The sequence below is a fragment of the Balaenoptera physalus genome (assembly GCF_965194825.1).
Source record: "Balaenoptera physalus genome assembly, chromosome: 1".
Lineage (NCBI taxonomy): Eukaryota > Metazoa > Chordata > Mammalia > Artiodactyla > Balaenopteridae > Balaenoptera > Balaenoptera physalus.
In genome coordinates this window covers 59,293,646-59,308,030 of record NC_138882.1, presented here as the reverse complement: position 1 = coordinate 59,308,030, position 14,385 = coordinate 59,293,646, and the positions used below count along the sequence as shown (strand labels likewise).

At 35.3% G+C, this 14,385-nt stretch overlaps 1 protein-coding gene and 1 pseudogene across 2 annotated transcripts in view; one reads left to right on the top strand and one right to left on the bottom strand.

The window, feature by feature from the left end:
• Positions 1–14,385, bottom strand: part of LOC309648644 (ankyrin repeat domain-containing protein 45-like) — a 156,619-nt gene that overhangs the window by 47,005 nt on the left and 95,229 nt on the right. The window contains exons 19-23 of the mRNA XM_082437503.1: positions 13,612–13,709; positions 12,469–12,588; positions 9,247–9,445; positions 8,357–8,545; positions 5,606–5,755 (exon numbers count right to left, since the gene is read on the bottom strand). Coding sequence (XP_082293629.1) covers positions 5,606–5,755; positions 8,357–8,545; positions 9,247–9,445; positions 12,469–12,588; positions 13,612–13,709 — 756 coding nt within the window. The remainder of the gene's footprint in view (positions 1–5,605; positions 5,756–8,356; positions 8,546–9,246; positions 9,446–12,468; positions 12,589–13,611; positions 13,710–14,385) is intronic.
• LOC309649456 (large ribosomal subunit protein eL32-like) overlaps positions 1–14,385 on the top strand; it is a 216,587-nt pseudogene that overhangs the window by 154,409 nt on the left and 47,793 nt on the right. The gene's annotated exons all lie outside the window — the stretch shown is intronic.

The window sequence follows — 14,385 nt, the reverse complement described above, 5'->3', positions numbered from 1 at the left end:
GAGAAAAGAATGAAAAGAAATGAAGACAGCCTAAGAGACCTCTGGGACAACATTAAACGCAACAACATTCACATTATAGGGGTCCCAGAAGGAGAAGAGAGAGAGAAAGGACCTGAGAAAATATTTGAAGAGATTATAGTCGAAAACTTCCCTAACATGGGAAAGGAAATAGCCACCCAAGTCCAGGAAGTGCAGCGAGTCCCATACAGGATAAACCCAAGGAGAAACACGCCGAGACACACAGTAATCAAATTGGCAAAAATTAAAGACAAAGAAAAATTATTAAAAGCAGCAAGGGAAAAATGACAAATAACATACAAGGGAACTCCCATAAGGTTAACAGCTGATTTCTCAGCAGAAACTCTACAAGCCAGAAGGGAGTGGCATGATATACTTAAAGTGATGAAAGGGAAGAACCTACAACCAAGATTACTCTACCCCGCAAGGATCTCATTCAGATTCAATGGAGAAATCAAAAGCTTTACAGACAAGCAAAAGCTAAGAGAATTCAGCACCACCAAACCAGCTCTACAACAAATGCTAAAGGAACGTCTCTAAGTGGGAAACACAAGAGAAGAAAAGGACCTACAAAAACAAACCCAAAACAACTAAGAAAATGGTCATAGGAACATACATATCGATAATTACCTTAAACGTGAATGGATTAAATGCTCCAACGAAAAGACACAGGCTTGCTGAATGGATACAAAAACAAGACCCATATATATGCTGTCTACAAGAGACCCACTTCAGACCTACAGACACATACAGACTGAAAGCGAGGGGATGGAAAAAGATATTCCATGCAAATGGAAATCAAAAGAAAGCTGGAGTAGCAATACTCGTATCAGACAAAATAGACTTTAAAATAAAGAATGTTACAAGAGATAAGGAAGGGCACTACATAATGATCAAGGGATCAATCCAAGAAGAAGATATAACAATTATAAATATATATGCACCCAACATAGGAGCACCTCAATACATAAGGCAACTGCTAACAGCTCTAAAATAGGAAATCGACAGTAACACAATAATAGTGGGGGACTTTAACACCTCACTTACACCAATGGACAGATCATCCAAAATGAAAATAAATAAGGAAACAGAAGCTTTAAAGGACACGACAGACCAGATAGATTTAATTGATATATATAGGACATTCCATCCAAAAACAGCAGATTACACTTTCTTCTCAAGTGTGCATGGAACATTCCCCAGGACAGATCACATCTTGGGTCACAAATCAAGCCTCAGTAAATTTAAGAAAATTGAAATCATATCAAGCATCTTTTCTGGCCACAATGCTATGAGATTAGAAATGAATTACAGGGGAAAAAACGCAAAAAACACAAACACATGGAGGCTAAACAATACGTTACTAAATAACCAAGAGATCACTGAAGAAATCAAAGAGGATATCAAAAAATAGCTAGAGACAAATGACAATGAAAACACGACAATCCAAACCCTGCGGAATGCAGCAAAAGCAGTTCTAAGAGGGAAGTTTATAGCTATACAAGCCTACCTCAAGAAACCAGAAAAATCTCAAATAAACAATCTAACCTTACACCTAAAGTAACTAGAGAAAGAAGAAAAAACAAAACCCAAAGTTAGCAGAAGGAAAGAAATCATCAAGATCAGAGCAGAAATAAATGAAATAGAAACAAAGAAAACAATAGCAAAGATGAATAAAACTAAAAACTGGTTCTTTGAGAAGATAAGCAAAATTGATAAACCATTAGCCAGACTCATCAAGAAAAAGAGGGAGAGGACTCAAATCAATAAAATTAGAAATGAAAAAGGAGACATTACAACACACACTGCAGAAATACAAAGCATCCTAAGAGACTACTACAAGCAACTCTATGCCTATAAAATGGACAACCTGGAAGAAATGGACAAATTCTTAGAAAGGTATAACCTTCCAAGACTGAATGAGGAAAAAATAGAAAGTATGAACAGATCAATCACAAGTAATGTAATGGAAACTGGGATTAAAAATCTTCCAACAAACAAAAGTCCAGGACCAGATGGCTTCACAGGTGAATTCTATCAAACATTTAGAGAAGAGCTAACACCCATCCTTCTCAAACTCTTCCAAAAAACTGCGGAATAAGGAACACTCCCAAACTCATTCTATGAGGCCACCATCACCCTGATACCAAAACCAGACAAAGATACTACAAAAAAAAGAAATTACAGACCAATATCACTGATGAATACAGATGCAAAAATCCTCAACACAATACCAGCAAACAGAATCCAACAGCACCTTAAAAGGATTATACACCATGATCAAGTGGGGTTTATCCAGGGATGCAAGGATTCTTCAATATACACAAATCAATCAATGTGATACACCGTATTAACAAACTGAAGAATAAAAACCATATGATCATCTCGATAGATGCAGAAAAAGCTTTTGACAAAATTCAACACCCATTTATGATAAAAAACTCTCCAGAAAGTGGGCATAGAGGGAACCTACCTCAACATAATAAAGGCCATATATGACAAACCCACAGCAAACATCATTTTCAATGGTGAAAATCTGAAAGCATTTCCTCTAAGATCAGGAACAAGACAAGGATGTCCACTCTCACCACTATTATTCAACATAGTTTTGGAAGTCCTAGCCATGGCAATCAGAGAAGAAAAAGAAATAAAAGGAATACAAATCGGAAAAGAAGAAGTAAAACTGTCACTGTTTGCAGATGACATGATACTATACATAGAGAGCCCTAAAGATGCCACCAGGAAACTACTAGAACTAATCAATGAATTTGGTAACGTTACAGGATACAAAATTAATGCACAGAAATCTGTTGCATTCCTATACACTAATGATGAAAATCTGAAAGTGAACTTAAGGAAACACTCCCATTTACCATTGCAACAAAAAGATTAAAATACCTAGGAATAAACCTACCCAAGGAGACAAAAGACCTGTATGCAGAAATCTGTAAGACACTGATGAAAGAAACTAAAGATGATACCAACAGATGGAGAGATATACCATGTTCTTGGATTGTAAGAATCAACATTGTGAAAATGACTATACTACCCAAAGCAATCTACAGATTCAATGCAATCCCTATCAAATTACTAATGGCATTTTTTACAGAACTAGAACAAAAAATCTTAAAATTTGTATGGAGACACAAAAGACCCCGAATAGCCAAAGCAGTCTTGAGGAAAAAAAATGGAGCTGGAGGAATCAGACTCCCTGACTTCAGACTATGCTATAAAGCTACAGTAATCAAGACACTATGATACTGGCACAAAACAGAAACATAGATCAATGGAACAAGATAGAAAGCCCAGAGATAAACCCACGCACCTATGGTCAACTAATCTATGACAAAGGAGGCAAGGATATACAATGGAGAAAAGACAGTCTCTTCAATAAGTGGTGCTGGGAAAACTGGACAGCTACATGGAAAAGAATGAAATGAGAACACTCCCTAACACCATACACAAAAGTAAACTCAAAGTGGATGAGAGACCTAAATGTAAGACCAGACACTATAGAACTCTTAGAGGAAAACATAGGAAGAACACTCTTTGACATAAATCACAGCAAGATCTTTTTTGATCCACCTCCTAGAGTAATGGAAATAAAAACAAAAGTAAACAAATGGGACCTAATGAAACTTCAAAGCTTTTGCACAGCAAAGGAAACCATAAACAAGACAAAAAGACAACCATCAAAATGGGAGAAAATATTCGCAAACGAAGCAACTGACAAAGGATTAATCTCCAAAATACATAAACAGCTCATGCAGCTCAATATTAAAAAAACAAACAACCCAATCCAAAAATGGGCAGAAGATCTAAATAGACATTTCTCCAAAGAGGACATACAGATGGCCAAGAAGCACATGAAAAGCTGCTCAACATCACTAATTATTAGAGAAATGTAAATCAAAACTACAATGAGGTATCACCTCACACCAGTTAGAATGGGCATCATCAGAAAATCTACAAACAACAAATGCTGGAGAGGGTGTGGAGAAAGGGAACCCTCTTGCACTGTTGGTGGGAATGTAAATTGATACAGCCACTATGGAGAACAGTATGGAGGTTCCTTAAAAAACTAAAAATAGAATTACCATATGAGCCAGCAGTCCCACTACTGGACCTATACCCAGAGAAAACCATAATTCAAAAAGACCCATGCACCACAATGTTCATTGCAGCACTATTTACAATAGCCAGGTCATGGAAGCAACCTAAATGCCCATCGACAGATGAATGGATAAAGAAGATGTGGTACATATATACAATGGAATATTACTCAGCCATAAAAAGGAATGAAATTGGGTCATTTGTAGAGACGTGGATGCATCTAGAGACTGTCATACAGAGTGAAGTCAGAAAGAGAAAAAACAAATATCGTATATTAACGCATATATATGGAACCTAGAAAAATGGTACAGATGAACCGGTTTGCAGGGCAGAAATTGAGACACAGACGTAGAGAACAAATGTATGGACACCAAGGGGGAAAGTGGCGGGGGGCGAGGGGTGGTGTGATGAATTGGGCGATTGGGATTGACATGTATACACTGATGTGTATAAAACTGATGACTAGTAAGAACCTGTTGTATAAAAAATAAATAAAATTCAAAAAAAAGAATTATATACATATGCATATTATTAAAATTATTATTGGCAAATAGTAGAGGAATTTAACCCAGGAATGGTGGCTTTGGGGCTGTCTCTGGGAGATGGTAGAGTGGAGGGCTGAGAGGGATAATTTTATTTCTTTTATTATATTATTTTCAAGTTGCAAAATTATGCATGGATATTTTTTACCATAAGTGTTCTGTGTGTGTGTGTGTGTGTGTGTGTGTGTGTGTGTGTGTGTGTGTGTGTGTGTATATATTCAAAGACCTTACCTCTTAGGCCATGGCATTGAATACTCTGAAGTAGAAAATCATATATGAAAGTTAAAATAGCCCTTTTAGGAACATGACTCTGCTAAATTGCAGAGGGGCCTGAAGTGGACAGACTGGTGTGAGGGAACCTGGTTAGGAGGTGATTCATTCCACGTATGAGTTCCTAATGTGCTTATGTCCTAATCTCCCATTTGGTACTTACCTCATCCTGCCTGTAAATGAGGAGGATCTTGAATGATAAAAAATAATAATAATAAATACTACCACTCATGCACTCCTTAGTACCAGCATTTGAAGTTTTCACTGTCAAATCTTTGTTCTCTTTCCCTCTCTCTCCCGCCACTTCAGACCTACCCTTTCCTTAAAGCCTTGTTCATGTCTCATTTCCTACATGAAGCCTATTTCAAGTGTCCTACCCTTCGAGAGTGTTACAGAGACAGACAGAATCTCTACTCAGCACTCAGAAAATAAAAACTAATAGATTTTCTTCTCTGAAGATCATAAATGAGTGTGATAATCATAGCTGAAATTTAAAGAGCAGAGACTGTTCTCTGCAGCACCTCGTATCACATAATAAACAACTGAATCCCTTTCACTTGATATAATTTATCTGTTGGGTCAGATACATGCAGAAATGGTCTTCAAAGAAATCCAGACACCTAAGTGATGTTTTCCCCAAATGACCAGTGCTTGTCTCTCACCTGATTTATTGATTCTCGGCTAGAAATCTGTTTTATTAAAAACTTGGTATCCTCTTGACTTTTGACATAGCCTTTTGTAATACTATACATCAAGCTGAGGCGCTTTTTGATCTGCACATCTACAATATTCATCAGCAGTGGTATTAGTACCTGGAATAATGGAGAGAAAAAAACTGAAAATTTAATGAGGAAAAGCACCCTCTAAGGCAGATGTTCTCAAAGTGTCATTTCTCACAAGCTTGTTAGAAACACAAATGCGATGCCATTGCTGAAACACAAATTCTCAGGCCCCACTCCAGACCTGCTGAATCAGAAACTCTGGGGATGGGCCCCAAAATCGGTGCTTTAACAAGTCCTCCAGGTGATTCTATGCACACTCAAGTTTGAGAGCCACTCTAAAGAAATGAAAGCTCAATGAATAACTGTTCTGTAGCTTTAAGGGGAAATCCCTACCCTGCGCTTTCCCTCATTCTCCATATCACCAGTTTTCAGGAGACAAGAGAGGTCACCCCAATAACCTGGGTGATAGTAACCAACCGAATAAATCTTCTCTCTACACCTCAGTTTCTCCACTTGTAAGATAAGGACCTTAGGGTATCTAAGATCCTCCTTAGCTCTAAATTTCTCAAATCATAAGCTGAGGAAGGAGAGTGCAGTGACTGAGGAGAGTGGGACTTTTAAATATAAACCTGCCTGGGTTCAAATACCAGCTCTGCTACTCACCAGCTCTGTGACCTTGAGCAAGTTACTTAGTGACTCCAAGGACTCAGTGTCCTCATCTGTTCAATGAGGATAATGATACCTAAGTACCAGAATTCCAGTGGAGTGGCCCTCACGAGCAATGCAGTGAACCACAGAGACAGATGCACATCAGAGCACAGGGAGGATGGTGAGGGGCCATCCTCACCAAGAGGAAGATGTGACCAGGAAAAGAACATCACAGAGAAGGAGTCACAAGAGCAGAGAAGGGACAGATTTTTTTTAAACTGTTATTCTGGTTGTGAAACTTGGGGCAGAGGGAGAGATATTAAAGAGGATTTTTATAAAGTTTTATTCCAGGATGCACTGGCACCCCCTGGGCCGATCTGAAGTAAAGGCCTCCAATATTCTTCAAAGTTTTCCAATACAGATTTGTTTCTTTTGAAAGCCACACTCTGCTGAGACTGGCTATTAGGACACCTAACTTGATAAAGTGGTGACACCTACTTCACAGGGCTCTTATAACAATTTAACTAGATAATGTAAGTAAAGTGGTCTGCACAGTTCCTGGAACATAGTAACTGCTCAGTAAACAAAAGCTAATCATGACTATATTTACTTAAATACACTCCACTGGGACTTGTCAGAGCATGTTAAACAGAAATAGCAACTAGTTCACACTTTAAATAGGGTTGACTTCCACAATAACACATCTTTAAATCTTTATTTCACTCAGAGAGACTTTTTGCAAAGTATTCCTTCTAAAATAATTATTTTACATTCATCTGCATAAGATCCCTGTATAAAAATTGATTATCTAAGGACGCCTCTACCTTCCACATTAAGACTTAGCCTCATTCTACATATCCTCATTTCTAGAGTCGTTTGTATTATGGTGGGTTATACCTTAGGTGGGCACTTTGCTCTAAACTCAGGTCATAGGGAAAAAATCATAAATAAATTGTGTATACAACTCTGTAGAGTCATTCTTATGAACACTAAAAGTTTGGTAACATTAATATAGAATCAAGGAAGGAACAAAAAAAGGAAGTCAACACGCACAAGTCTGGGCATTCAGACGATTCTGCCTTTAAGATCATTATTAAATTGCTTGGAGAATGGGGACTAGCTGGAGGATTCTAACGTATGCCTTTTGCCGTCAGGGTTTACAGCAATGTTTTTTAATATTAAGCCTCTATAACTTCAATACATACTAACAGACTTATTTGATGTCATAAGAATTAAGCAACTCAAAAATATGGAGTGGCAAGTGAAATCATCTAAAGCACCCAAGCTAAAAGCTTATATAATGCAACTGCATTGGAAAGAGAAAGGAGGCTTAAGAACGGAAACTGAAAATCTGAAGCTCTACCTTCAGAATCAAAACCAGAGCCACGAAAAGAAGAAATGGTCATTGTTAAGGAGACTGAAGGCCACAGTAAAACTGAACTTCATAGGCAGTGGGCTATGTAAGTAGTGTGGGCTCTAGGGTAAATATTTTTATGCTTCTGCACAGTTAGGGCTTTATGAGAAAATTTTACTAAAACTTGGAGAACTTGTTTCTGGGTTATCCTGCTGCAAGGGGCACCATTGTTTTCATTTATTCATTCAATACATAATTTATTAAGTACTTACTATATACTAGGTACCATTCTGGAGCCATAGGTTACATCAGTGACCAAAACAAAGATCCCTACCTCGTGGAAAGCACATATAACATACAGTAAAAAGGTGATAAGTGCTACGCAGAAAAATTAAAATTTAAGCAAGTGGAGGGGGATCAGGGAGATGGGTGGAACATGCTGGGAGTATGGAGGGCAGGTTGCCATTTTATGTAGCGTAAAAGAAGGTCAGGGAAGAACTTCTCCATGAGAAGGTGAGATTTGAGCAATGACTTGAAGGGAGTGAGAGAGTGAGCCATGCAGATACCTATTAAGAGAGGGTTCCAGGAGGAAAGACAGCTCCCTCCCTCATTTCTTTCAAAATAGTGAGGTTTCTTAATTCATTAAAGAGTATAGAAAAAAAACAGTATTTTAAAATGTGAAGTTTTACCTTGATAAGAGGAATAAATCTAATTATTCTGAAATAACCTATTATTACTGTAAACTGAATAAGAACCAAGTGGTCTGGTCTCAATCTGACAAAGTATATACAAAATATATCAACGATTCCAATAAGCACGATAAAAAACTCCAAAGTATTCCAATGTTGATGAAAATATCTGCTTTTCAAAATTGTTATCTGTTTAGAAAACATATAGAATGTACATCATTTCATAGCACTATACAATGATATGGGGAGGGGATTCTTAAAAATTAACAGTTAAATCCTCAACTACAAATGAGTTATATTCCAAAAGTTGGGTTTTAAGTCATTCATTTGAAATTCAAAAAAATCCCACATCAAAAATTATAATTTGATTCCAAATATACATAATCTATTATGAATTTGTAATGCCAAAGAAAAGCAATGAAAAATACTAAACAGATTCATTGCAATACTATTAATTATAATTAAAGTATGAAAACAGTAATGCTGATAAATCATCTTTGAAGCATTTATCCTAAAAAGTAGTTCTCATCTTATATTATGACAAGTAACTAGCAAACCATTTTGGTTTTATTCACTTATTTATTCTTTGCATCGTTACAGGGAGTATTTGAGGGAAACAGCAAATGTCTAGACTTTCAATTCTTTTTTGCCTGATCTTTGAGACTCTCTCCACTTTTATGCTACTTCTCTTATCTGATATCCAACACTAACTGTTTTACTGATTTCATTATTAAACTCAGAAAATTCAAAAAGATTACTAAAATTCCAGGATCCTATCAACTGTTACAGCCAAAGGCTTCTAGTATCAATTATTTCAAAAAAATGACAAAAATAGATTCAAATTATCTAAACTGTTCTTTTTATAGGATACATTTCTATTTTAAACGTACCTTCAATGCTGATTCTAACAGATATAAAAATACAAAATAGTAGTTTACTAATATCAGTGCTGACACATTTAATTCTCTTGCCATTGGCCATAGATGCATTATCATAGGATAAATGTACATTATTCCTATAATATGTCCTGCATATTCAAATTCTTCTGAAAATACAATGCGATATATAAAAATCAGAAATTTATTATTCCTGAAAAAAAAGAGATCAAATAAAATGTCAGATCACTTTAAAAGTATAACAATTAAAATCTGAAGTTCATTTGTTTAAATAAATATTAACCTTAATTTGAAGAAAGATACAAATAATACGAAACAATAGCTAAGCAAAAATCTAAACCATACTTTCTATACATAAAAATCGTAAGGGAAAAAGATAAAAATATGGCTCTTGGTAATCTAGATCAGGGCTGATGAGCTTTTTATTTAAGTTAATGTCTTATGCTTATTATGCACCCAGGTAGAAGAAACATTTTCATTAACCTTTGCCAAAACATTAGGTACTGTAAATACATATTCATTTCGGAGGGTGGCTTTTAGGGGAGGGGGCGTGTTTTTTTCTTCCAGTTTTCTTAAGGTATAATTGACATACAGCACTGTGTAAGTTTTAAGGTATACAACATAATGGTTTGGCTTACGTGCATCACAAACTGATTACCACGGTAAGTGTAGTGAACATCCATTATCTCATATAGATGCAACATTAAACAGATAGAAAATTTCTCCTTGTGATGAGGACCCTTAGGACTTACTCCCTTAACAGCTTTCATATGTAACATGCAGCAGTGTTAACTATATTCATCATGGTGTAGTACATTACCTCCCTGGTACTTATTTATCTGATAAATGGAAATTGTACCTGGTGACTGTTTTCATTCACTTCCCCCTCTCCCATCCCCCACCTCTGGTAACCACAAATCTGATCTTCTTTTCTATGGATTTGTTTGTTACTTTGTTTTTGAAGTATGATTGACCTAGAACACTATGTTAGGTCCTGTTACACAACACACTGATTCAATATTTCTAGACCTTTTAAAATGATAACCACAATAAGTCTAGTTATGATATGTCACCATACAAAGATACTACATAGTTACTGACTATATTCCCCACACTGTACATTTCATACTGGTTACTCATTTATTTTGCAACTGGAAGTTTGTACCTTTTAATTTCCCTCACTATTTCTTTCCTCCCCCGACCCCTCCCTTCTGGACACCACCTGTTTGTTCTTTGTATCTATGACTCTGTTTCTCTTTTGTTAAGTTTATTCATTTGTTTTGTTTTTTAGAATCCACATATAAGTGAAATCATACAGTATTTGACTTTCTCTGTCTGACTTACTTCACTTAGCCTAATACCATCTAAATCCATCCACATGGCAAATGGCAAGATTTCATTCTTTTTTAGGGCTGAGTAATATTCCATTATATATATGGAATATATACATACATATTGAACCATCCTTGCATCCTTGGGACAAATCTCACTTGATCATGGTGTATGATCCTTTCAATGTATTGCTGAATTTGGTTTGCTAATATTTTGTTGAGGATTTTTGCATCTATTGATATGCTCATCAGTGATATTGGCCTGTAATTCCCTTTTTTTGTGATATCTTTGTTTGGTTTTGGTATCAGGGTAATGCTGGCTTTATAGAATGATTTCAGAAGCATTCCTTCCTCTGCAATTTTTTGGAATAATTTGATAAGGATATGTGTTAACTCTTCTCTAAATGTTTGGTAGAATTCATCTGTGAAGCCATCTGGTCCTGGAATTTTGTTTGTTGGGAGTTTTTAAATTACTGATTCAATTTCAATACTGGTAATTGGTCTGTTCATATTTTCTACTTCTTCCTGCTACAGTCTTGGGAGACTGTACCTTTCTAAGAATTTGTCCATTTCTTCTAGGTTTCCATCTTATGGGCATATAACTGTTTGTAGTACTCTCTTGTGATCCTTTGTATTTCGGTGATTTCAGTTGTAACTTCTTTTTCATCTGATTTTATTGATTTGGGCCCTCTCTTTTTCTTGGTGAGTTGGGCTGAAGGTTTATCAATTTTGTTTATTTTTTCAAAGAACCAGCTCTTAGTTTCATTTATCTATTCTATTGTTTTTTAGTCTCTATTTCACTTATTTCTGCTCTGATATTTATGATTTCTTCCTTTCTATTAACTAAGGGGTTTTTTTTTTGTTCTTCTTTTTCTAGCTCCTTTAGGTGTAAGGTTGGATTGTTTGTTTGAGATTTGTCTGGAGAGCATTTTTTAAAATCAAGGCTAATCGCACATAGGAACAATGTAAAAATTCATACATCAAAAGCAAGAAACAAATTAATTTAGAGAAAAACATCAACACTGCTTAAAATTAGGAACAGAATGAAATATTCTATTCAATATTACTATGACATTTAAAAAAATTTTTTCTATTCATCTAAAGTAGAAGCTGACAAAAGGAGGTTACATGGATATATGTCAAGATCCTAGGGTTTTAAATTTTTATATTTTTCTGTAAACTTAATAAATGGAAGAAAGTAAAAAATTATCATAATTTGTTATGAAAAGTATGTTAACACCCACTTAAAATTTATTAGCATTAATGGTCCCAGTATTTTCTCATTTGACATCTTTTGTTAGTAGAAAAACCTTGTCTTTCTGCTCTAAAAAGTATATAAGCTCACAACTTATACAACAAAGAGTCTACGCAACTTAAGAAAAATCTGTATCTTGCGATATTTTGGACGTTGGTTATAAGTATTATTAAGGCCATGCTGTGTTTTTCCTAATTACAGACATCAACAGAACCATCCCATGGCACAGATGAAATTAAGTTGAGAGCTAGATTTAGTCTCTGAGTTTGCTCTTTTTCACCCCTGCTCATCCCAGAAGAATACCAGAAGAATATGAAAGAAGTCCAACATGTAATGTGACCCTAAGACAAGGTAATTAAAACTTGAAGAATTCAAATATGACCATCCTTTTCATCTTTTTTCTACCCACTCTCTAATAGAGGTGCCAATGAAATTGGTAAAACAGAATGGAGAAAGAGAAGCAAGCACTTTGTTCCTTCCTCACTCAATCAATAAGACTTGACTATAATATTAGTTGGGTTTTTTGTTTGTTTGTTTGTTTGTTTAGGGAAAATCAAAGTAATCTATTCTGACAATGTAGAAAAGGTCATATTTTCAAGTACATTGCTATTAAAGGTTCACAGTACTTACCCATATAGAGAAACAGGTGCCTTATCTTTATGATATTCCAAGAAAGTTAATATGTTTTTAAACTTCATAAGCCAACTTTTAGCTCTTACATAAGTTGAAACATCATAAATACTCATGAATCTAATAGAGAAAAATATACATACATGTTATAATGAAAAGCAAATGCTATACCTTTGGGTAATATAAAACAGAAAGTTATACTAAATATAAATGTAATATGGGTTTATTAAATATGCCTCTGTATCCATCCACCTACCCACCCATGGTCATGCAACAGAAACATTTTTAGTGGGAGACTCCTGCTGTCCATGTTCCTGGAACTATCCGTGACCTGAGGTAGAACAAAATTAAAACTTCAGAATCCAACTCTTTGGGGTTCAGAATCAAGCTTCCTTTTGTCACGCCTTGCCTAGCCCAAGATTCTCCAAGGCCCTGAAGTCCCTGTCCTTCCCAAACTTTATTTAGGAATTGATGCTACATCTCCCAGATATATTACCAGGCTGCTGAAATGTTAACTATCACCCAGACAGAATCTCCTGTCACTGTTGCCCCACAGGTTTGTCTTAGACCATCCACTATCTAATGTTTCAGGACTGTAACCAGATATCAATATATCTCTAAGATACTGAGCTTTTCCCATCATATTTAATTGCATCTAACAGTTCCATGGGTTGAATCAATTCCTCCAGATCCTATGATCCTATTCCACCCCAGAGAGCAGTTTAATGGCAGGCTCCAGGCCTCCTTACTTCCCCTATGCAGTAATTTAGTGAATATGATATAAAGACAAAATAATTATCATCATAATTAAAACTATATGGGTTCTTTTTCATGGCTCCCCTTGTCTCTCATATAATTGCTCTGTAGTCAAATCTTCCTCGAGAAACTCCCAATGTCATCAAAGTTATGAATTTTCAGGGAGAAAAGTATAAACAAGAAAAATAGGAAGTAAAATAGAAAAGTAAAGTAAAATAGGAAGTGGATGGATGGATGGATGGATGGATGGATAGACAGATGGATGGACAGACAGATAGATAAGACAAAAAGATTGATCAATCTGGACACTGAACTCTCAGTTTGTTCATTCTCTATCACATACCCATTCAATTTTGGAAATATCAATTAAAGAAGTATTACACTTACTTTCCTTGGATGTGGCAATAGCTTTTGGTTGCACCAATTAATGTCCGGGCTGCCTCTACACTGAGGACTCCATCATTACACTGTTTTTCAAAGCTACTCTAAACATACAATTTTAAATAAAAATTACAAAGGACCAAAACATTAATGTAATGTACTCTGCTTGACCTTTACATACCCCTCACTATTATTATATATGAAAATATATATGAAAATATATATATGAAATATACATAAATATATATAAATATATATAAATATATATAAATATATATAAATATATATAAATATATAAATATATAATATGTATATGTAAATATTTATATATAAATATATATGAAAATATACTATTCAAAAACTTCTATAGCAAGAAATAAATTTCATTCAATTTAAATATTTACAGAATATTCCATTTTTGCAAAGTACTCTCTTGGATGTTATAAAAGATACAAAGACTTTTGGCTTCGGGAAACTCAAAATCTACACAACTCTAAGAGTTTACTTCAGATGTTCAACATCACTAATTATTAGAGAAATACAAATCTAAACCACAATGAAGTATCCCCTCGTACTGGTCAGAATGGCTATCATCAAAAAGGCTACCAATAATAAATGCTGGAGAGAGTGTGGAGAAAACAGAACCCTTGTACACTGTTGGTAGGAAATGTAAACTGGTGCATCCACTAGGGAGAACAGTATGAGGTTCCTTAAAAAACTAAAAATAGAGTTATCATATGATCTAGCAATCATATTTCTGGGTATATATCCCCAAAAAAC